The sequence below is a fragment of the Protopterus annectens genome, chromosome 7.part0 (assembly GCF_019279795.1).
Source record: "Protopterus annectens isolate FY-2018-M chromosome 7.part0, PAN1.0, whole genome shotgun sequence".
NCBI classification, from domain to species: Eukaryota; Metazoa; Chordata; order Ceratodontiformes; family Protopteridae; genus Protopterus; species Protopterus annectens.
Window position 1 is genome coordinate 133,410,776 of NC_056739.1, and position 24,923 is coordinate 133,435,698.

A 24,923-nucleotide genomic window follows, 5' to 3' on the forward strand; every position below is an offset into this window, starting at 1 on the left:
CTGGAGTGTACTTCTCAAATGGAAAATAATTGCCAGGGGAGATCTAATTTCATCCAAATATGCCATTGCACTATTGGTGGTACAATGGCAGGAGTCTGTTTTCATGCCAAGCAGACTGTTTGTCTTTTGAAACCTTTGGGGTTTCCTTGGTGATGTAGCGTTCTGTTCCTGAATTAGTCAGTCTTGGTTGTGCTTCCATGCTGTTTTTCTGCAAGCATTTCAGAGAGATTGAAACCTTTGTCTTTCAGTGGGCATGGTGGTGAGCTTCTAGTCAGCTCCCACCAATCTCCTAGATTCCTAACCTGTTTACGCTCGGGTGTAAGTCATAGCTGTGAGCCTGCTCCCCAAGAACTACCAGTTTAGCATCATTCTGAAGTGTCCCGCCAGGAAGTCTAGAACTACTTCAGAGCCATTTAATTGTAGTATGTGGTTGTAGTCATTCAGCTCCAGCTCGTCTACAAATGCATTCTCTACCATTATTTGCATGTTCTTGAGATGAAGGCAAGGAATTTGACCTCTCCATCTGACCTTAAGTTTACTAAAACATGATTGCTGTTTGATAGTGGCTCCAGTGTAAGCTGAGCAACCTTGTGATGCTTGTGTTCCGATTATGAAATCCAGTAGCGTATAGTTACTAGTCGTGAAATTAGATTTGGTTATTTCTAACCATTTGTGTTAGATCAAGACTGGATACTTGACTGGATAGGCCAAATGGCTGTCTGAAAATAAATGTAAGCTTGAGGTACGCCATGCTGACTACGTCTATGGTATGATGCATACTGGGATGCAGTTAGAGTATGTGCCTGGTGGCAATAGCAAGCTCCACTAGAACTGGACAGGGATGTGCATAACTAGAAATGATTATGGCTGTCAGCAGCCTTTTACTTTACATAGGTTGGTACTAGGCTATCGGCCCTAGGGCCTATACAAGCTTAGCCATAACAATTCCCTGGCTATTTCTTCCCACATTATTTAGTCCCCTGGACCGCTGTCTAGCAGGGCGACTGACGTGACAGTATGGGCAGGGTAGTAGGAAGAAGGGAATACTCTACCCCACCCCTGTCTGTTTTGCAGGATTTTGTAGACTATAAGCAGATGGGTAGGGGATTTTCTAGTGAAGTTTGAGATGCTTGTTTGTTGTCCCAGTCATGTTATGTTTATGCTAATGAAAGCCCACCTTATCATAGTTGGTAGACATGTTGCAAACTTCTTGATGGGAATGTTGAATGTACTTCCTTATTACCAGTTAGAAGTAACAGTAATGAAAAGGGGAAGAATATGAGAACCGGGTATAGTTATTCAGGCATGAGTATGCCAGTGGGAATGTGGGAGTGCTGCAGGCAGGTTAGAATCTAGGTAAACCTGTGTGAAAAACTACACTTCTTAACAGCTCACAAGGTAGTGTGTTTGCATATGGTACTGTTGCTGTACAGCCCAAAACCAATTGTTCTGAGCATGAGCTTTAAAACAGCATTTAAAATAGCATGTGCTAATGTAAAATTAGTTAATCTGCGACTATTTGCAGTGCAGTCTGGTGACCTAAAAGCAAGACAGTGGTGGGGATGGAGGGCTGATAGGAATGTGATGGGGCTCTATTGTGGCAGATCAGTAGGCATTATCTGTGATCAAACAGATGGGGTCATTTATTTTCATCCACTGTTTATGAGCACTTTATTAACTATATTCACCTCGGATGTCACACTGAAATTTACAAGCTTAGCCATAGGTGAAATGAAGCCTTAGCCTGTGGACACCTTGGGGGCCCCCTGTTGCACAATAGTCTCTTTACCTCCTCCTTCCATCTGCCTGGTTTTCCCCAACCTGACCTAACAACATTCAAACAGAAAACTTGTTTTGTGCATTATTGACGTGTCTTACCTTTTAGCACTCCACCTCCATCCTTTTAACATGTTCTAATTGGCCAAGACTCTATTGTAATAAGTGTGGAAGAAATAACTGAATAAAGATGGGTTTCTGGCCCTATGCTTCCACAAGTCATAGAACTCTAGATGCTTTGAGGTGCATCTTAAGAGGGTTTGTTGTTCAGCTGTCCATATTTTGCCTCATATGTTTGCCCTGTCCTTTGTAAAATGCTTAATTTTTCTCGTAAATCACTGTGGATTAAAGTCAGTCTGTGTTCGACATTTAGAGTTTTGTGCTTACTATTTTGAAAATGAATGCTGATGTAAAACCTGCTGTTGTATGTAAGTGTGTATGTAAGTGAATTAGATGAATATTTTAAATTTGTCCCTGATTTGGGCCCTTTGCCTCTCCATTATTTTTGGCTTTGTTCAGAATTTTTGAGCAGTGAAGTTGAGAGGAATGCTCCTGTCCATGCCTCAGTGATTCATATACAGTCTGTTACCTAAGGAGTAGGTGTTGTCTATCCCTCTAACACAAGTATTATAGCTGCAACACTTTTAGTAGGATGGGAGTTTTCTTATTTAGCCATGAAGTACAACACGTCTTTGTTTAAAGGAACAATGTTTGAGTAGATTTCTTTCTGACAGTACATTTTGTCTCTGTAACTGAGGAATCTGATTTCTTTTGCTAGTTTGAGGTAGGTTTCCCTGACACACCTTAATTTTTCCATTAACCCAGTTGTTTACAAGTTGTCTCTACTTTTGGTGAGTACAGATAATGAGGAATAGATACACAGGTAAACTGTATATAGCAAAGACCAGTTAGCTGAATGCCTGTTCAAAGTTGCTTATGCCAGTCCCATGTATTAATGATCTCAACGCTAATGCAGAAGGAAATGTTGACTCCTTTAAATTTCTTGGAAGCTCGAGTGTGTTTGGGAATCTTCAGTGTTGAAGCTTTAGAGTGCAGGTTGATAGGAGTGGAGAGACTAAAACTCTTAGTATTTCAGCATACTTTACCATACATTTTGACTTTGCATTGCAGCTTGCTTGGTTCTTACTTTTTGATGGCTTCTACATTAAAAGTTTAGTTGGTGTTCATTGCTGCAGGCTAAGTATGGATTTCAGCAAAGGCTGGTGAAAAATCAACAATGAGCAGTTTACCAATAAACTTGGACTTGAGAACACTGGATCTCAGTTCATGTAAAGATTGTGTAACTTAGACCCAAACAAAAATGTAGTCAAACCAAGGAAAAGCATCTCTATTAAACATGCTGTTAGTGAAGTACCAAGGGGGCTTTGAGCCAAAGAATCCTCTTCTGGAACTATTTGCTAAGCATTGGCTTTAAATAGGAAAAATAAACAAAATGCATAGAAATGTTTTACTGTGGTTTGCCCTTTTAATATTGTACCATTTATGTGGCAGTTACATGCTTTTCAGATTAACTGCTTGGCTGTACAGCAGTACTGTGTTTTTACAGAATGACATTTTGTTAAAAAAAGAAAAAAGAAGCCGTCAGCACTCTATCAACACTCTTTTTCTAGTTACACTGAAGCTGCTTAAGTACACAGAGTCAAAACAAGCTAGCGGTGTAGCTGCTGCAACATGTTAAGGGACCTACAAAGGGAACAGAACAAAATGATTGCTGACAAGTATAAATCATACCTCTAGACCAGTCCTGTTTCTTGTAGACCTGAAAATCACCAGAAAAGATTGCTTTATTTTACTAGGCAATAGTGTAATGAACACTAAAGAAAAATTGTGTTAAAGAAATGTTCCTGTGAAATAGTGTATGTGTGTATGTGTGTGTGTGTGCGTGAGTGTGCATGTGTGCTGGGCTTTGGGAAGAAAGTTATAGATAACATTAATTTCAACATGCACAAGATTTAGGCAGCTTCATGCTTCTGATACCTAAAAATGACAGATTCTATCTTTGACAAAAGATGCACATGTACGTTGCATTTCTAAGACGCACACTAATATGTTTCTGTGTGTGTGAATATGTACCTATGTACTGTATGTGTTTTTTTCACATACATGTATTTATAGATGTACCTTTTCTCCAAAACATTTTGGCATTCCTTGGTTAATGTGCATTCTTTCACATTTCTGTTTCTGCAGTTAGTTCTTAAAGTGTAAAAGGTTAATTACAGGCATTAGCACCTGTCTCATCTCTAGGTCATTACCAGAACTGGCTCTCTGCAGCCCACAATGGTCATTTTGGGAACCATATACATTTTTTTTCTTTGCCTTTTGTCCTTCCATAGATACTGGAGAAATGAAAATACATACAAAACTGCCTACACATTGCACAGAATATGTTGTCAAGTGACATCACCCATACTTTTTCTTGCTGGTGTGTATACTTTAAGCCATTATCCACTGTTGTTACAGTAGTCACACTGTATGATGTTTCCCGTAAGAGTTTGTGTTGCATTAAAATTCCACATTGGTGGGGATTAGCTACAAGCTGCCCTTTCAGCATGACTTCAACAGTTTTGTACATCTTCAGAGCAGAAATGAACATCTCCCTACACCAAGGACACGATCAGCTAAAAGGGAAAGCAGCCTGCAATTGCATTTTTGGTTATTTGTTTGATTTTGCTGCAAGAGCCCATTGGGTGTTAGTCTGATTTCCAGGGGACATTAAGTACCGAGCTTGTGATAGCTTATATCCGATGTTGTCAATCTTCATTCTTTCTTGATTGTTGGGTTTTGGCTCCGTCCTCGGAACCAACTCGGCCGTTATATCAGGCACGCGCCAGTCAGAAACTCTCAAGCTAAGGCTACCCATAGTGTCTTTCTGCCTCTTTTCCCTTCCACTCAGATCTAGTCTGCCTCGACACACACACATTTTGCCTCTGTCAACTTGTTGCTTGATATTTTTCTTGTTACTGCTTTACTTTTTGAGTGTGGGTGCTGTTTCTTTACCTTTTACCTTATCGGTAAATACTTGTCTTACCATTGTTGGTATAGCCTCTTCCCTCTGGTAATTCTTTAAATACCATCATTGGTATTCCCTTTATCTCTCCTTTACCCTTTGTGGTATTTCTTCACTACCATTGTTGGTATGACCATTTCTTAAAAAAAAAAAAAAAAAAAAAAAAATTTTTTCTTTATTCCCTTTTCTCTTGCTCCTTGTGTGTGTATCAGCGAGAAAGTTTGTGTCTGTGTGCGTGCCTTGTTTAAAATTTGAAAGATGGCTGAAAAGTATAAAGGAACTACTGGTTTCAAGCAGTGCGAGTGTGGCAGAATGATGCCCAGTTCGGATGGGAATCTTTCTTGTGTGCATTGTTTGGGGGTGCCACATTTAGAGATTCAACCGTGTTGTGACCTCTGCAAGGGTTTCAGTGCCCGAACTCTTGCAGAGGGGCAAAACAAATTGATCCTCAAGGGGCTGTTAAAATGCCCTTTTGGTGAGGCTTTGTCCGAGGTGAAGACGTCTAAGTCTCCCCAAAAAAGAGGAGCCGCTCCATTCCAGTGTCTCCTAAATCTCAAGAGTCTAAATCTTCTATGGTCCAGGTCTCAATTCATACCTCAGAACCGAGGCCTAAGATTACAAAATTGACACCTGCTACCATTTCAGCACTGAAGCCTGTAACTTACCCACGGTGCCGACAACTACTGAACCTATGAAAGTAACGTCTGTACCGACCCCTTCATCAGTACCTATGGCCCTCTCTGCAGCAACAGTAGTTTCCCCAGTCAAACTGGTCACCCCCCCCACCAAAACAAACCATTGGTCAGCCGACCACAGTGCCAGCGGCCAAATCAATACCCAAGACTAGGTACCACCTATCTGTTGACCCCTTCTGTGGTCAGCAGTTGAGTCCCTTTAGTGAGCATAGAGAATCACCCACGGGGATGTCCATCATTTCCACCAGGAGCCTTCCAGAGCTTAATGTAGTCAGATTAGTGGATCAGCTCTTGGCAGCCAGAGGTCTCCCTGCCCTGTCTAGGACATCTCTCCCATCCGGAACTGAGGTTTACTGTCGAAGGACTCCCACTTATCTTCCACCTTCAACCTCTTCTCAGGTTTTGGAGCCACCGACTTCAATGCTGCAAGCACCAAATACTTCAGTACTGATGGTGGACCTCACCTTGGTTCCAGAACCAACTCTGTGGTCAACGGCTCTGTCGGCGCCAACCCACCCATGGGACAGTGACTTGGCTTCCAGCTCCGGGGTCCCTAGTTTGGCTCTACTCTTGTTCCACGGTGCCATCTACAGTTCCTGGTGCTTTGGCAATTCCGAGTCCTCTAGCGGCTCCTTCTCTGGAGGTGGGGTTGTCAGAACAGGGTGTGACCCCAGTTCCAAGGTTGTCTTTCTTGGTTCTGGGCTCCTATTCTTCTTCGGCTGGGCCTGCCTTTCAGATTATGAAGAATGCGCTCATCTCAGCAGGCTCACAGTTGGCATCATCCTCATCGGAGTGTCACATGTATGTATCCTCTGGCTTGCAGCTGTCACAATCTGCTACATCAGGGCAGTGGGCACAAGAGCAGTAAGACAACCCCGCTGCATGGTACCCTCTATTCGGAGTCCTCCTCAAACCTTCCTTCTGAGGAGCTGCCCTTTAAGAGATCATGCAAGAGGAAGCACATAGATTCTCCAGAAGATTCTGTCACCGAGGATACAGATTACAATGAAGGGGAAGGGTCCCCACAGTCACCCCCCTGAAGATATCTGCTTCTGAGACATCCTGGAAATCTTAAAACAGAAAGGTGATTGAAAGTCCACAGACCTTTCCTCAAAGGAATCTGTTTTCTTGCAGGCTTTTTGTGCCCGACCTTCTTTTTCTTGGGTGACCCCACCTGCCAATGAATTGGTCAACCTCATTGTGCGGCATGCGTGAAAGGCTCCTGACACTACAGAGCCAATTCCCCTGGAGACTAGACAAAATTCTGTCCACACCCAAAGGTCAGCCCCACTGGTCTAAAGGTTTAGTGGTAGATGCTATGGTAGGAACTCACCAAGGACAATCCTGCTGTCCATCCTCCAAACTGAAAGTCTCGGACAATGGACAGATTCGGGAAGCAGGTCTGTGCTTCAACAACCTTTGAATTTTTTGGCACATTTCACGTGACTTCAAAAGGACCTGATAACTGAGCTTTCAGGGACCTTGGCAGGAGGAGTGTCTGATGAGGTATGCAGTAAGGTTGCTCCCAGTTTGCCACCACAGAATCAATCTTCAACTCGTCCATGTGGCTTATTGCACATACAGTCGAAGGGACAGCCAGGGCAGCAGGTACAGGCGTTGCCATTAAGCATCATGCCTGGATGTGCTTATGTGACTTCATGGACCCTTTCAAGTCTTCCTTTGTCAGTGCTCCTGTTGATGCTACATCGTTGTTTGTAAAAGTCAGAGACACATTAGCCAGGTGTGAGAAGGACTGAAAGACCCTTTCTGCTGTGGGCTTGCATTTTTCCACTCCTCAATGACCTTACTCCAGGAATCAGAGAAGCGGAAAGATGTGGTTAAGGAAGTCCCAAGGGCCTTTTTGAGACAAATGTGGTGAGTATTCTCCCCAGGGCAGGGGGGGGGGACTCATCAGGAAGATGTCGCTCCCATGGCAGAGGGGGCCCACATAACCAGGGTTCCAGGGATTTTTTCTTGGGACAACTCTATCAGTGGCCCAATTGCTTACCTCTGGAGGCATTCAGGGGAAGATTCTCTCTGCATCATTTAGCCTGGCAAACAATAACTTTGGATTTCTAGTTGCATGCAATAATTACCAGAGGTTACCATATCTCCTTCAACCTTTATCCCAGACCACTAAGACAAATCCCCGATGTTCTACCCAGTCAGAGGGATATAGCAGCATTCAGAATCCAAAAGCTACTTCAAAAAAAGAGTCATCCAAACAGTCCCACCAGACCAAATAGGATCTGGATTTTACTCGAGATTCTTTTTAGTGCCAAAAAAGACGGGGCACTGGAGGCCAGTCCTAGACCTTAGTGTTCTGAACAAGTTTGTTCAACGAACAAAATTCTGGATGGTCATGGTTCAGTCTATCCTTCCTTTTCTGGAGAAAGATAATTGGATGTGCTCTATAGATCTTCAGGATGCGTATATCACATAAGAATGGACACGCGCACCAGAAGATACCTCTGCTTCCAGCTGAGAGCCAGTCATTACCAATTTTGAGCACTGCCCTTTGGTCTCACCACAGCCCCCAGGGTTTCAGCAAATGCATGGCAGTGGTAGCAACTCACATAAGACTACAGGGATTCCATGTGTTTCCTTATTTAAATGACTGTCTCCTCACCCTCCCCCACCAGGCATCTACTGCTTTCTGCTTTTGACTCCATTCTAAGGTTTGCAGAGCTCTTAGGCATCTCAATCAACAGGGGAAAAGTCAATACTATCCCCCACACAAGAAATATAATTCATTGAAGCAACACTAAATACAGAATCCTGCATGGCTGCTGTGCCTCTCCACAGATTGCTCAGGTTGAGGTCACCCTGCATGGCTGCTGTGCCTCTCCAGAGACTGCTCGGGTTGAAGTCACCCTGCATGGCTGCTGTGCCTCTCCAGAGACTGCTCGGGTTGAAGTCACCCTGCATGGCTGCTGTGCCTCTCCAGAGACTGCTCGGGTTGAAGTCACCCTGCATGGCTGCTGTGCCTGTCCACAGACTGCTCAGGTTGAGTTCACCCTGTGTGGCTGTTGTGCCTCTTGACAGACTGCTCAGGTTGAGGTCATCCTGCATGGCTGCTGTGCCTCTGCACAGACTACTCAGGTTGAGGTCACAGCTTCAAGTGATACTCTCTCAAGGCAAAGTTCCAGCTCGTCTAGTCTTACAACTTCATGGGTCCATGGTAGCAACAATCACCCTAGTTCCTCTGGCAAGGTACCACATGAGGCTGCTTCAGTGGCTCCTGGTGTCACAGTAGTCTCTCTTAACACACCCAGTGTCCCACCTAATCTGCATAACCAACCAATGCAAGCAGGAATTATAGTGGTGGATGAAGCCAGAAGAGGAATTATGGAGCTGCCCCTTTACACCCTCTCAGCCCAAGGCCATAGTGACCATGGATGCATCCCTGGTGTGGTGTGGGTGGGGGCATTTTTAAGGGAAAGACTGTCCAAGGCACTTGGTCCCCTCAAGAGGCCAGTTTGCATATCAACGTCCTAGAACTGAGGGCAGTGCACTTAGCGTTGCAAGCATTTCAATCTGCCCTCCAGTCTGGGACAATTTCTATTCAGTCAGACAACATGTCAGTGATCTGGTACATCAACAAACAGGGGGGAACCAAATCTTACCCTTTATGTCAGGAAGCCTTAAGAGTTTGGCAATGGGCGATCGCCTCCAACTGCTTTCTTATAGCAATGCACATTCCAGGGAACTCCAACGTAATTGCGGACAAACTGAGCAGATTCAGTCTCCTGCTTCATGAGTGGTCTCTCAATCCCAATGTAGTGACAAAGACATTTCGTCAGCGGGGTAGGCTTTGCTATGATCTGTTTGCATATCCCATAAACCGGAAATGCAGCAGCTACTTTGCCCTAATCCCCCCTCAGGGGAGTCCCCAAGAGATGCCCTTCTACATGTTTGGCCCCCGGGACTACTTTATGCCTTCTCACCAATCCCCCTAATTCCCCAATTGTTGAAGAAAGTTCAACGGTTGAGAAGCAAAGTGATCCTCGTTGCTGTTTTTGGCTCTGTCATGTCAAGTTCCCCTTTCTCTAGCCTCACCTAGTTCACCGCCGATGGACTCCGGATCCAACTTCAGATCTGTTGTGTCATCTGCAGGGACTGGTCAGCCCCATCCTACAGAGTCGCAAGCTGATTGCTTGGTTTCTCCACTTCCAGTAATTGCTAGGCAGGATAATCTATCTTCCCCAGTACCTACATTACAGTCAGGCCTCCATCCCGCTGTGCCACAGTGCCAGACTTATCAGTTTATTTTCTTGCAGTTATAATCTCCCCACTGTTTGAATTGGGGTTAAGAACTGAGAGTCTCTGGGGCATGTGTAACATGGTGCAAGGATCCTTTGAATGGGGCAGATAGAATGCACACAGAGGCTAGGAACTTGAAATTTATAGACCAGCAAGGATTACCTAAGTGTTCAGCCAATACAAAGTCGTCTGAAAAATTAAGATAATATGTCAAGTATTTTACATATCTTTTTTTTCTGGTACTCTTCATGTCATTAAGGTTGCCTTTTGTCATGTGTGAAAATATTCCAATGGTCTACCAGTCAAAGTGATTTTTTTTTATTACTGGATTGGAGTTTTGTACCTTTTCAGTACCAACAACTGAAAATATAATCTTCACCATACTCATGTTTTCATTGTGTTGCTTTATATATAAGGTGCACAGATTATGCTAGATGTACAGTTCTTGATGGAAAAAGTGTTGGATTGTAATGATGTTGGAATGTAATTCTGAACTAGCTCTGTCATTAAGCTGGCACTGGTAACTTTTTTTTTTTTTTTTTTAACAGAAGGAATGAACTGTATGAACAAGAACCATGGCTGTGCACACATCTGCCGAGAAACACCCAAGGGAGGAATTGCCTGTGAATGCCGACCTGGATTTGAACTTACCAAGAACCAGAGAGACTGTAAATGTAAGTGTTTCATATCATGAGCATCCTTTTAAATATATGGTTTGCCTTAAGCTTCTGCATGTTAGTCTCCAGATGTTTTTACATGAGATATACTTTTGCAGGATGGTTGGTTTAACAGTATTCTCCTTCTCCTCAAGATGTACTTTGCAAGAATGCTGATTTAACAGCTGTACTGAAACAATACAGCAAATCAGTCATGAGGGTATAAGAATTCATGGCCAGAAGGACCTGTGCTTTATCACAAGAAGCTTTAGTTGATCATGTTTTCAGTGTACTTTGCCTACAGTCAAGAAGGTGAATAGAGGTGTACAGATCACTGTACCAATGGCACACCACTGGAGCTAACTGTTTTTGCATTTACATCATTCAGCCTTTTTCTAGGCATCCTATTTGTCTTGGGTCATAACTGCTTTGCCATCTCTTACAGTGAGCTTTGGTTTCACATTTAGGTTGCATGTAACCACTCCCTATGCCCCCTCCTTTACAGTCAATCGGTAGTTATCCACTTCCAGACATACAGTAGTCTGAGTTTGCAGATGGCTATTTTCTGTTGTCTTAGATCTAGCTCATCTTCTGACATGCAATGTCATATTGCATGTTGTGCAATAAATGGCAGCATGTACACTTCATGAAGAATAACCCGTAGCATGCACCCTTACTGGATCTTCTCTGTGCAGGTCTGTCTGTGTCACATGACTGCAAGTAAAACATTCCTTCAGAGATTTAAGGATCTACTTGGTGAACAATGTTGACAGCCTGTATCTCTTCCTGTACCCGAGTCAAACTAATGGTAAAGGGGAAGGCATGCATACATGTGTATTATGTAAGCCCTTTCCTCTACATGGTTGCTGTGATGTTCACTTTATATATATATATATATATATATATATATATATATATATATATATATTTTTTTTTTTTGGAGTTTGCCAGATCTATGACCTTGAGTGTGTGGTGAAAGTGCACTGCTGCCTTAGGCTGTGACCAATACTGGCCACATGAAGATAAACTTCATACTGTGCAACTGGAAAGTAGGGTTATAGCCACTGGTAACCAGGATTCCATTCTTCACATTCAGAGGTCATGTCTAGCAATGCTATATTTGATAGATGACTAGACCTTTGCTTATATGAATTTACACTCCTTGACTATACAGGAGTCTAGGAGGTGTCAAGTAGTACTTCTGTACCACCACTCCTCCTTACTTCTGTTGTACCACATTGCCACCAACTAGACCAATCTGGTACTCCAAACAGTCACATTTCCAGTCACACAATAACCGAACACTCTTAAAAATAAACCAATCATATTGTATGAGTTTATTGTAGCAGTAGCAAAGTGGTTTCTGTTCAGAAGATGGATACTAGCATTTGTATTTTACCAAATCTTTGTAATTGCCCTCAGTAACAATCTAGCCACAAGCTTTTGTAGCTGAATATTAAAATACTTAAAATTATACAAAATATGCTGATTGTTAAACTACAGAAACAAATAGGTAATTTTATGGAGAAATTCAAATGAAAATATTTCAGAAAAAGACACCCTGCAAAGTAATTGGGCTTACACCTGACTCTAACAAAAGATGATGTAAATTGTCTAACCCTAACTTATAAAACATTTAGCACTTGTAGAAACACAACAGTGTATTGTTTTCCTGGGAAGTTGTTTCCATCTGTTTATCTCTGTGTCATTGCAGGAGTTTTTCCTTGTTTCTTCTGTTACTCCCAGTTGTAACAATTTTGTTTCAGTAAACATCTTTATTAAGTCATCACGTATGAAATAGGCAATCTTACAGTTATAGAAATGAAAAACAAACACTGACACCACTTTAGTTGCAAACATTATACATCACAGACACCACTAAAAACAACTGTAGTTGCAAACATTAAACATCATGTAATATATCCAATCATTCTCAGTTGAGCATTATATGGCTCATTCAAATCCTGCCTCTTAAACCTCCTTCCTTCTCTGCATATATTGTTCCCACAATTCCCATTTTTTTCTATGTAGTTTGCGCTGTCCCTTTTCTAAAGATCCCAATTCCAGTTGTTTTGTCTCTGTTACTATATTCACTACTTCTAGTAAAGTTGATCTAGACTTGGAGTTCCATTTTCTAGTAATTGCTTTTTTGCCAGCCACCATAATTAGACTCTGCAAGCTATGTCTAGGCAATTCCGTGTCTTTATCATAGCTCAAAAAAATCATCTCCCCAGTCAATCCAATCTGCTCACCCAACATCTCTGACAGTGTTTTACAGGGAATCCCTAAAGTCTGCCAGCTCATTACACTCCCCAAAAATAAGTTCCCGGCCACCTCTATCTTCCATGTTATACCTCCAACATTTGCTATCCACCTGAGGAAAAATTCTTTGGAGTCTACTTTGGGTATAAAAATACCTATGTAAACACTTTCAGGCAAAGGTTCTAAATCTTCTAGACTTTGTTGCATATTTGAGAGATATAGCCCCCATTGTCTCTTTGTGAATTATTCATTCAATCTCTTCCCAATCCTTTCTAAGCTCCTCTGCTTGATTCTTATAATTATCATGCAGTACTTTATATGCTCTACTAATTATTCTTTTTTTAATGGCAGCTTCAGTTCTAGATTCTATTAAAAACTCTACCAGTGCTGCTGTTTCATTTAGGACCCCCTCTATTTATTACTCTTTTACTATACTCTGATATCAATCCTTGATAGGGAAGGCAATCTCTAACCTGCAGTCCAAATAATTGATTGGCCTCCTCCCATTCTATTACCATTCCCTTTGTAGTTATTTGCTCTCAATACCTTGGTTCCTTTGCCAATTTTCTCCAATAAATTCCAGCCCCCTCTTGCCTATTATCTGTATCCTTAACAACAGTCATGTCTATTGGCAGAATCTCTTTTTTTCCATTATCGTGCTGGTTTAGTTCTTAGAATACTCCCTGCTATTTTATGAATATAATACTCTGTATGATTGTTGTTCTCCTCAAGAGTCTGCATCCAAAATCCCAATCTCTCCTTGTTTTTTGAGCTACCCCCCTGTATCATCATCATTCCTTTCCACTTTGAATTATAGTTTTCTGCTTGTGCTATGTGTAAAAGACTTAACTGTGTTATTCTAAAATGCCCCTCAAATTGGGTAATCCTAGTCCACCTTGTTCTATTGGAAAAATCAGCTTATCTCACTTGACCCATGCTGTGTTCCCTTCCAAGATAAAATTCTTAAACTCTTTTTTAATTTATATCCACAGCTTCTCCTCTGGATGATAAAAATATGCCTGATTTGTGTACAAGACAAAAGGGACTAAAGACATTTTAATTTCTTGTATCTTAGTATCCGTATAACAAAGCTTCCAGTTTCTCAGTTTTTGTATTATCGTCTGTTTAGTCTCCTCCCACATATCATTAGCTGCAACAACAATCACATTTCTAATCCATACCCTAAATACTTAATTTTATCATGTCCCTATAAATATGGATATTGTTGGACCAATTTGTGTGTGGGTGCATAATTTACTGCTATTGCCTTTGTTTTAGCTTCATTAATTTTATATCCTGAGAAGATCTGAAACTGCCTTAAAATGTTCCACAACACTGTAGTGTCCCTTTCTGGTTTTGTCATGTATAAAATAATATCATCTGCAAGTAGAGCCAACGTTTCCTGACTATCATACCAATTATATCCTTGAATTTCTGAGTCCCTGATTTCTTTGCCAATGGTTCTAAATATAATGCAAACAACAAAGGGGAAAGCAGACATACCTGCCTGGTTCCTGTACTCCGACAGATTTTTGCCTCTGATCCCTCATGTATGTATGTATGTGTATATATATATATATATATATATATATATATATATATATACACACACACTTGTAATCACCCTTATACTTGTATCAGGGAAAGCAACTGCTTCCATTGCTCTGCTCATGAAGTGCCAGTCTACTCTGTCAAATGCTTTCTCTGCATCAAAACCCACCAATAATGGTGATATTTTCTTGCATTTGGCTTCTCTCTGGATCTTTAGTGTTCTGTTAATATTGTCAGATGTTTGCCTCCCCTCCACAAAACTACACTGATCCATATCTATCAATTTTGGCATCACTTTTGACATTCTTTTTGCCATTGTAGACATAAACACTTTATAATCATGGTTTAGTATTGAAATGGGCCTTGTATGAAGCTGGATCTGTACCCTCTTGAGGTATTACCTTTACCACCACCTTCTTCCAGGATGCTGGTGCTTCTCCTCCTGTTAAAATACTATTAAACAAAACCTTCCAGATCTTTATCAAATTTTTCCCTCCTAGCTTCCAAATTCCACAGGAATACCATCTACTGCTGGAGACTTTCCTGTAGATTGGTTATTCACGGCCATGTTTATCTCATCTCTTCCTATTCTGTTAGTATTTGAACCTCATCTATTTCTAACCTTGGCATATTTAATTCTTCTACAAGCATTTCCATTTGTACCTTTTCTTGATTTCCGTATTTCTCTGCTTTATACAAACTTTCATAACATTTTTAAAATAGTTCTAATACTTCTACAGAATCTCTTGTTATCTTCATTGTTTTGTGCTCCTTAAGCTTGGTGACAGCCCTTTCCACTTTCTGTTGCCTGAGTCATTGTGCTAACAGTTTTTGTACTCTAGAATTATCATCAAAAACAGTTGCTTAACAGCAATCTTTCTAAACTCTTGCATATTATCAAGGCAATCTCTTATTTTCTGTTTAGCATTCTGCAGTTGCTCCTTTTCTTCTTCTGAGAGATCCCCCCTATTTTGCAATACTTGAACAATTGTCACTCCTTCTAAATAATTCTTGTTACTTCTTAGCCATAGCTTCCTTTCCTTTATTTTCAAAATAATTTAAACTCCACTTTAATTTTATCCCCCTCCCTAGCTATTTTTTCAGAAGAAATTTCTATCTTCTCTAGTAGCTCCTGAGTTAGTTTCAAAACCAGTTCCTTAAATTCCTCTCTCTTCAGCCGGTAAATGGGAAAGCCCCAGTGTCTCATTTTTATTTTGTTACCTTGAATTTTTATTTTAGGTATTATTGGCACTTGATCTGAAATAGTCACTGGGTGCTTTTCAAGACCTTCAGTTAAATGCACATGTTCCTGTGAGATATAAATCTGTCCTAGCCCAGTTTTTGTATTTTGGAGAATAATATTTAAATTCACTCTGAACTCTTAGTACTGAATTCACATCTTCCATGCCCAAACATTTCCATAAAAGTCTTCAAAAATATACCCTCCTTTGTTATATTTTCCCTTCTAGGCCCCCCCAGACACATCTTCACTGTTGCAAACCAAATTCCAGTTGCCGACTATAAGTAGTGTTCCTTGCTGAAAGCTGATTTATTTCTCCCCAGAATTTTGTTAAGCTCCATTATAGCAGTTTTAGGTGGAATGTTAATGCATGCCAGTGCCATCCTCCTCCCTTGCCAGTAGACCCTTCGTACTATCTATCTTCCATTATTTTTTTCTCTTCTGTCACTATTGGAGCTCCTCTTGCAATTAATATAAATGCTCCTCTTTTCCTTTGCCCCAGATATTCTGCTAAATAACCATCCTGAAAAGTTTTCTTTATGAAATTCACATGTTCAGTTCTTTCCAGGTGTGTCTCCTGTAGCATAGCTATTTGCACTCTCCATTTTACAATATAGTTCAATACTCTTTCTTTTTTATATTTATCTGCAAGACCATTCAGATTGAAAGACAATACAGAAAGCATAATTTTCTTATGTAGTTATTATTACCACCTTTTATGTATAACTGCTGTTTTGTTAAATGTCTATTTTCAACTTTTATATTACATGCACGTACTGTTTGGCAGGCTGGTCTTTTATACAGTTTCTTGTCATATCCATTTCAGCCTATGCCACATCTTACATAAATTTTTGTTTTTATGAGAGCCCTCAAACAGAACAAACACCCCTCCAAAAAAACTATTAACTTAATAACACACAAAGCTATGTATGTATTCAAATATTGAAATTTTTGCTTCCTAATAAGAACAAAAGTTCTAAGTTGATAGCCCCACAGACAGGTTAGAATTAACCAAAAAGAAAGTTTAGTCATGCTAAGACACATGGTACAGTCTGTGCTGTTAGTAAGTGCTGTTTTATTTTGTCTATCTTTATAGCTCTCACAGCTGAGAAAACACTTGAATGCTTTCAGTAAACACTTTCTCCAAGCCATTTCTCTTTATCAAATTGTCTTCTAGTGACATGCAAACCAGACACAAACTGCTAAGGGTACCTTGTTTGCCAGAAAAAAATATATATAATATTCAATGTTCTTTCATTTACATATTTTGTAATAAACTTGTTACTGGAAAATGCCTAGTGTCTTAACACAGTTATTTCCCTATGCAAGCATGGGAAAAGCACACCGATTTTTCTTTTGTCATACACTCTTAACCAGACCTTTCCTCTCTCCCCCACTTATCCTATCTCACCCTTTTGTACATTGCAGTGTCTATGTTAATTAAAACTGAATAAAGAAAAAGAAAGGAGGAAAACATGAAGACCATCTGTAGAATTGCTAAGTATACATGCATTTGCTAGAAAAAGTGTCATAATATTCAATATTCTTTTTCATTTATTTGCTCTCTCTTAAAACTCATCAATCATCTAAGGTCCTTAATACAGTCATTTCTCTGTGCAAGAAGGAAAAAGTACATTCATTTTAACTTTGTCATGCCTTTTTAACCAGGGTATTTTTTTTACATTGCATTGCATATATTTCTCAAAACTGTACAAGAAGAAAGAGAGAAGGGGGTGGAAGAAAAAAACAGCAGCACTTGTTTACAGTCCCCATTACACTTAAAATAGCATGCAAAGAAAACCATACACCACAAATACTATACTATTAAGAAAAAAATGTTTTCTTTTCTTACAGTTAGCTGTTTCCCCTCTCTTCCCCTCCCCAAAGCATTTTTCCAAACATTGACATGAAGTAGGGCATATACTTTAGAGCCCCCACAAATCCAAAAAATGTTGAAAAAGTCCTATATTTCCAGACTGTCTTGTTCTGTCATATCTCCCAAATACTGGATGGTGCAGTGGTGCAGCGGTAGTGTTGTTGCCTCACAGCAAGAGGCTCTCCGGTTCGATTCTCAGCTGGGGTGCCTTCTGTGTGGAGTTTGCATGTCCTCCCTGCGTTGGTGTGGGTTTCCTTCGGGTGCTCCGGTTTTCTCCCATGTTACAAAGACATGCGTCTGAAGCATTTCTCCCCAGGCCTCCTCTGAAAATTGGCTTTGTTCCAAGTTGGACTTTCCTGGTTAACAAATGTTAAGTAAATAAATATAGTTATTGAATTGCAATCCCACATTGAGTTGCTGGTTTTATTACAGTTCTTCTCCATAGCCCAGATCCTGTCTCTGCTTCATTTCCAATGTACTCTCATTTCTTCTAGTTAACTCTCATGCTCCCTTCCTTCTCTCCAACATTGTCCATTGAAATACTGGAAAAGATTTCACAGGTACAGTCTCTCTATGGTCTTTCTTACCAGAAGAACAAGAAGCAGAATATCCTTCTGTTTTACAGCTCACGTTTTGCTGGACAAACTTTTGTATTTTGTCCTTAGCATGCACTTCATTGAAAAATGATTTTGTCCCTATTTCCTCCTTAGCATGCATGTCATTAAAAAATTATTTTGTCCCTCCACAGAAGAATGCTTTAAAGACAGCTGGCTATAGCTATTTGAATCTCACACCCGCATCTCAATGATGTTCTTCGTGTTTCACTGTTGTAGTCATCACAATTGGGTTATTATCTGCCTGTAGGTAGCCCTCAGTTGGCCCGAATACCAGAGTCTTGGGATTTCTGCGTCGGGTGCTGTTACCTCTTCCATGACATCAGGGGTATAAAACATGCAGCCGATGCCATTACATCAGCTTTTCTTGCCGCGCGAGAGCCCGAAGCAGAAGCAGTTCGCAAGTGCCGGTCGGCCGCTTCCTGAAATTTTCATTTTTCGAGTTTCAAACCTGAAGTCTTCTAAAGCTAAGTACCCTGTTGGGGATCCTTTTTTCCTGCTCTAACTGATGTCAGAAAAAGTTAACAATTGTCTTGTCTGTGGAAAGCAAATACCTCACAGAGATATTCATTCTTACTGCGTCACCTGTTCAGGCCCAGACCGCGATGGTTTTGTGCCTTGTTCAACGCCCAAACTATTTGTTGTTGGGTTATATTTGTCACTCAATTCTTTCACTCTCATTCACCGTATTCCGAAATGGCTTCAATAAGCCATCCGACTACCGATTTTCCAAAAAAAAAACGCAAGGAAAAAGACAGAGACAGACCTCATAGGTCCAAAACTGCCCGAAGACACTTACGTTAAGCTAGTCGACAGTCTGCCGGTACTCAGTGAGCTACTTTCGCAGCCTCTATTACCCACTTCTGCACATTCGCAGGCCTCTGCTGAGACCCATTTGGAGTCCAGTATGTTGCGAAATGCTTCTTCAACTATGGAACCTGCGGATGTCTCTGCCTTGGATGGGTCTGGAGCAGCTGTGCAAGCACCGGCTTCTGAGGGTATATTCAGACCTTCCGATGTTAATATTAAACCGACTACTTCGTTAATGATTAAAACTACCAAATTTCTCAGGCCCAGAGTTCACACTACGCCTAGGAAACCAATGGCCAAAGCGCATTCTCAAGCTCCCATGCCACAGAAACAAATGCTTAGAATGGCTGAAGACCTTATTACTTTAATTAGGAGAAGCCAGCCTTCCCAAAGAATTGATTTTCCTTCTGATTCTACAGATCATGAGTCCAATGACTGTGACCCCAGTGATTACCAAGACAAACCCTTATCAACCTATCAGGACTCAGATTCAGAGGATTCCATTCCCTCTGCCTCCCCCCAGAGGACTTTTCTTTCAGTGAAACCTTGCATACCCTAAGAGAGCATTTCCGCTGGGAATTCCAGGACTACCCACAGTCCAAAAAGAGACTCAGGGAATTTCTAGACTTGCCTCAGCTTAGGCCTCTAGCTATACCCCCTGTCCTAGATATTGTAGATGATGTCTTCATGGATTCCAGTCTTACCCCTGATACTTTACCACCAACTCCTAGAAAGTCTGACAGGTACTACAGAGTATCTGACTCTCACAAATGTCTCTCTAAAAATCTCACTGCGGATCCAGAGACCATTTCCCAGGGACCTAAAGGTATTAAGGCTACTACAGCCAAAACCCCTACCCCTTCGGACAGGGATTCTAGGGCTTTAGACAGATGGGGTAAGAAGGTATATACCTCTACAACTGTTGCCATCAGGGCTTTACATTTACAGTTTCACAGGTTGGAGTGCCAGCAGCATATTATGGAACTAATTAAACAAAAAATGTTGTTGATTCATGATTGTGCAGAAAATAAAGACTTACAAGAGTTAATGCATTTGGCAAACCAAGTTGGTAAACATACTTTGCAGTGTGGTTTTGATGCCTTAGAAGCATCTTGCAGGGCTGCTGTTACTGGGTCTGTTCTGAGGATGAATGCTTGGCTGAAGGAACAAATTTTGCCAGACCATGTCAAAGCAAAATTACTAAATGCTCCATTAAACCAAGAATGTTTGTTTGGCTCAAAAGCAGAAGTAGTTCTTAAAAAGATGGATGAAAAAGCTAAATCTATGCAAACTGTTAAAGATGTCTTACAGGTACAGCCACCTAGATTCAGTAGGCATTGGCCTTCAAAAAACAGGTCCTTTCCAGTCCCTCCCAGACCTTCTCAGTCCAAACCCAGGGGCAGCAGACCACAAAGACTACAGTCTCAGGGTATGCATAGATCTAAACAATGGACTGCTCCCTCCTCAAAAACAGGGAGTGGCAAGCCACCCCCTTATGGAAAAAGTTCACAATGACTTGTCCTTCATCCTTTCCAGCCATGCCCAAGTACTTGTACCCCTAGCAGGAAAACACGCCCTGCACTGGGAGTATATTACCCAGGACCGATGGGTCTTAACATTGTATCCCAGGGATACAGATTCCACTTCCACCCACTGCCAACCCCAAGCGGATTTCCAGACCTTCCTCCAAACCAGTGGGCAGAGGCCCAAAAGCAAGTACTTTATCTTCTCAGTATCAGGGTTATTCAAGCTGTTCCAACAGAACAAAGGGGACAGGGTTTCTACTCCATACTGTTCCTGGTGCCCAGAAAAGAGAACTCTTGGTGCCCTATTCTGGATCTGTCAACTTTCAACTCCTTCCTGGTGGTACCAAAATTCAAAATGCTTTCACTCCAGCAGCTGCTTCCTATGCTAGCCAAGGACTCCTGGCTAGTCACCCTAGGCTTAAAAAAAGCTTATCTGCACACCCCCATAATGGAATCTTGCAGGAAGTATCTACGTGTCAGGGCAGGCTCTATGCACTATCAGTTCTCTGCACTTCCCTTTGGCTTATTTACTGTGCCCAGGGTATTCACAAAGTGCCTGGCTTCATACACTGCATACTGCAGGCAGAGAAACATTCAAATTTACCCATACTTGGGCAATTGCCTGATTCAGGTGGACAGTCAGGAATTGCTACTTCAGCACCTGTCATTTGTAGAGAGACTCCTAACTTCTCTGGGATATACCATCAACGAAAATAAATCACATCTGGTACCCAGCCAAATGATTTCATTCCTGGGAGCAAGCTTGAACACAACTTCCCAGATGGCATTCCGCACTCCAGACAAGCAGGTTTATTTCACAAATTACTTCAAACTACTGGCCACCCAAACCCAGCTATCTGCAAGAAAAATACTGCAAGCCCTAGGGTTCATGGCCTTATGCATTCTACTAATTCCATATGCAAGACTGCATATGAGGAAACTTCAGTGGTACTTAAAAAGTCTCTGGTGTCAACATTCTCAGGACTTGCAACCGGTGATTCCTATCATTCCTTGCCTAAGGGCAGAGTTCCTTTGGTGGGCAGAGGCTTGCAAACCCAACAAGGGACTCCCTTTCACTCAACCCCCCCACACCCAAACCCTGACAACAGACTCATCGGACTATGCATTTGGGGCTCACATGGCAGGCAAATGCATTCAAGGCAAATGGAGCCCAGGACAAATTCACCTGCATATCAATCAAAAAGAAATGTTAACTGTACAGAATGCACTGACAGCCTTCAAATACCTTATCCTGCCAGGACAACTCTTGATAAAGGCAGACAACACCACAGTTATGTGGTACATAAACAAGCAGGGGGAACTCATTCCTACCCACTCTGCAGGTTAGCCATGGCTCTGTGGAACACAGTCTTGAGCTATCAAGTGCACCTGCAAGCTCAATTCCTGCCAGGCAAACAAAATTCACTGGCAGATGACTTAAAAATAAATCTAATGGACCCACACGAGTGGAAACTGGAAACCAGCTCATTCAAACTTCTAATACACAGGTGGGGGACACCAGAAGTGGACCTGTTTGCTTCCCCCTAAAACCATCAACTGAGCAAATTTTGCACCAGAATTCCCCACAGCCAAGCATGGAAAGTGGATGCCATATCCTTTACCTGGGAAAGCGTCTTAATCTATGCCTTTCCCCCTCTGCTCCTCCTTTCAAAAGTACTACTCAAGATCAAACAGGACAGCCCGAGGACAATCCTTATTGCACCAGACTGGCCGTGCCAGCACTGGTACCCATTCCTACGCAGTCTGACAGCAGTGCCACCCTGGCACCTACATCAGACCCCCTCTCTGCTGTCCCAGTAGGAGGGACAGATTTTGCATTCTCAGCTGCAAACCCTGAACCTGGCAGCCTGGCTTATTCCCTGAATACATCACCAGCAACCCTCAGCAAACAGGTGCTGGATGTTATCTTTGAGGCCAGGAGGCCTAGTACTAAGAAATCCTATTCAGAAAAGTGGAAAAGATACTGTTCTTGGAGCAAGTCTCAAGGAAAGGACACAGCCATGCCCACCTTACCTCAAAACCTAGAGCTGCTCCACAAAGGCCTATCCTTCTCATCGATTAAGATTCATGCCTCTGCCATCTCAGCTCATTACAGTACTGAGCCACCCCTCTTCTCTCACCCTCTGATCAAACAGTTCCTGAGAGGAGCTAACAATTTAAGACCCCCAAGAAGAGCTCCCACTCCTACCTGGGACCGTAACTTTGTACTAGAGAAGCTCACGCTCCCCCTTTTGAGCCGGCTTCTACATCTGAGTTAAAATCCCTCTCTTGGAAAGCAGCCTTACTTCTAGCCATCACTTCAGCAAGAAGAGTGTCTAATTTACAGGCCCTTATGGTTGTGGAACCCTTCATTATCTTACATGCGGGCAGGGTTTCCCTCAGGACTAACCCATCATTTATGCCCAGGGTAGTATCCAGTGTGGCCTTAAACCATTCCATCCATTTACCAACCTTTTTTTCCTAATCCTCAGAATAAAGGGGAAAGGATCTTGCACTCCTTGGACGTGCACAGACAGCTCAGGTTCTACCTTGACAGGACTAAACCTTTCAGAAAGTCTGACCAGCTGCTAGTCAGCTTTGCTACAGGGGCAGAGGGCAAGGTCATTTCAAAGCAAACCATTTCTAACTGGATAGCACACTGCATCCATTTCTGCTACAAACACCATGGAAAACATACCCTACAGGGGATCAGACCTCATTCTACTAGGGCTACCTCGATCTCTACAGCATATCTCAGGGGAGTCCCTACCAGGGACCTGGAGTTCTGTACACACCTTCCCCAAGCATTACCACTTACCTATCTTTTCTAAATCCAGAGCTGGATTTGCCACAGCAGTCTTACAAGGCCTGCTAGCCAGCCCTAATACGTCTTGACTGCCTCCACCCTTCCTTAGCTTTGAGAATCAACCCAAGTGTGATGACTACAACAGTGAAACACAAAGAGCATAGTACAGTTGTGTACACTTACCATAAATGTAGATATTCGAGTATATTCGCTGTTGCAGTCCTGGTTACCCTCCCTCCAGCCCCCTGTCTTTTCTATACTTTCTGCCTATCCTCTTTTTGGCCATATCTTATGGCAGTGGTATTTACTTCCTACTGGAGGTGTTCTACACCATGTGACTGCTTCCTATTTTGGGGGCGCCTGACAACTGGGGCAAGAAAAACTGATGTAATGGCATCGGCTGCATGTTTTATACCCCTGACGACCTGACGTCATGGAAGAGGCGACAGCATCCAACGCAGAAATCCCAAGACTCTGGTGTTCAGGCCGACTGAGGGCTACCTGCAGGCAGATAACCCAAGTGTGATGACTGCAACAGTGAGTACACTCGAACATCTACATTTATGGTAAGTGTACACAACTGTACTTTCCCTGAATAGTGGAATGAATTTATTCTTCTTATGCCTGGTGTACAGTGAGTAATCTTTCTCCACACTCTGCTGTCTCCCACTTATAATATTTTGTCCTTCTGCCACTGTTTTGTTAGAATCAACTCCTTCTGCTGGTAGGATTGCATCTTTACTATTAAAGGTCTAGCTTGCTTTCTTTTAGCTAGGTTTGGAGCATGCACATGATGTGGCCTTTTAACTAACAACTTTTGCTGTGGAATACCAGTTCAGTTGCTTATTTGTGCTTTCATAAAATTAATGTAGTCTGTTCCTTCCAGCTTCTCTAGTGTATCTCAAAATCTCAGTTTTTCCCTCTCTAATTCTATTATTTTTTCAAACATTTCTTTGTGAGCAGTGTCATATTCAGACACCCTTTTCTTCATTTCGACCTCCGATTTTTGCAGTTTTATCATCTCATCTGAACATCTCTTCAAAGCTTCTTCCATTTTTTCCAGCCTTTTGTTGTTTGTGTTGATATACTCCATCAGTGTTTTGTTTAGGTTAACCAGGTCTGTATGTAGTTGTCTTGTATATTCCTGTGGGTTCTTGGTAATCATGTCTGAAGGTTGCATTGCTTTTCGCTGAACAGCTGCAGAATTATCCCGTCAGTATTTCTGCCTCACTTTTTGTAGCTGATTTTTTTTTCCAGATCTTCTGTATTTCTTTATTCCTGACATCCAGGAAGTGCACTTACTAGCCAATTACTGAAACTTACCCATAAACACAAGTCTACTGCCCTTCTCTGCTGAGTTTCTTTTTTTCACACTGGGAGAGCTAGAAACAAGCTGTTACTTAGTGTGTAGCCATCTTGGGAGTCCAAACTCCAGTTGTTACAGTCTTGTTCAAAAATCTAACAGGCAGCACACGGGAAAGCGAGAGAATATGTCTGATATTGTTATGGGTAAAGAGGACCACATTACTTTTGATAATCTAGTCAATCTAGAACAAAGATTTTGCAAGGGTGGTGCAAAGGGATGGCTGATGTGGGCACAAACTGTTAAAGTGCGTTATCAGCACTTGTATTTCCTCATGCCAATGGTGTTTGAGTGGCTGGAGCACTTCAAGTCATTTCAGGAGCTGTGAAGTGGAAGCCAAATGATTTGATTTGATTGTGTGTTAGGAACTCTAGCAAGGAGCAAGTATATATCTTAGCTGCAGTTGGGGTGTTTTTCTTCTCTCTCTTTTAGTGTTCAACTTTTGGAGGGTCCTAAA

The 24,923-nt window shown here is 41.8% G+C and overlaps 1 protein-coding gene across 5 annotated transcripts in view; it reads left to right on the forward strand.

The window, feature by feature from the left end:
• Positions 1 to 24,923, forward strand: part of SCUBE3 (signal peptide, CUB domain and EGF like domain containing 3) — a 3,541,316-nt gene that overhangs the window by 1,629,645 nt on the left and 1,886,748 nt on the right. For all 5 annotated transcript variants that reach the window (XM_044076569.1, XM_044076573.1, XM_044076571.1 and 2 more), the window contains exon 4: positions 10,311 to 10,436. In XM_044076569.1, coding sequence (XP_043932504.1) covers positions 10,311 to 10,436 — 126 coding nt within the window. The remainder of the gene's footprint in view (positions 1 to 10,310; positions 10,437 to 24,923) is intronic.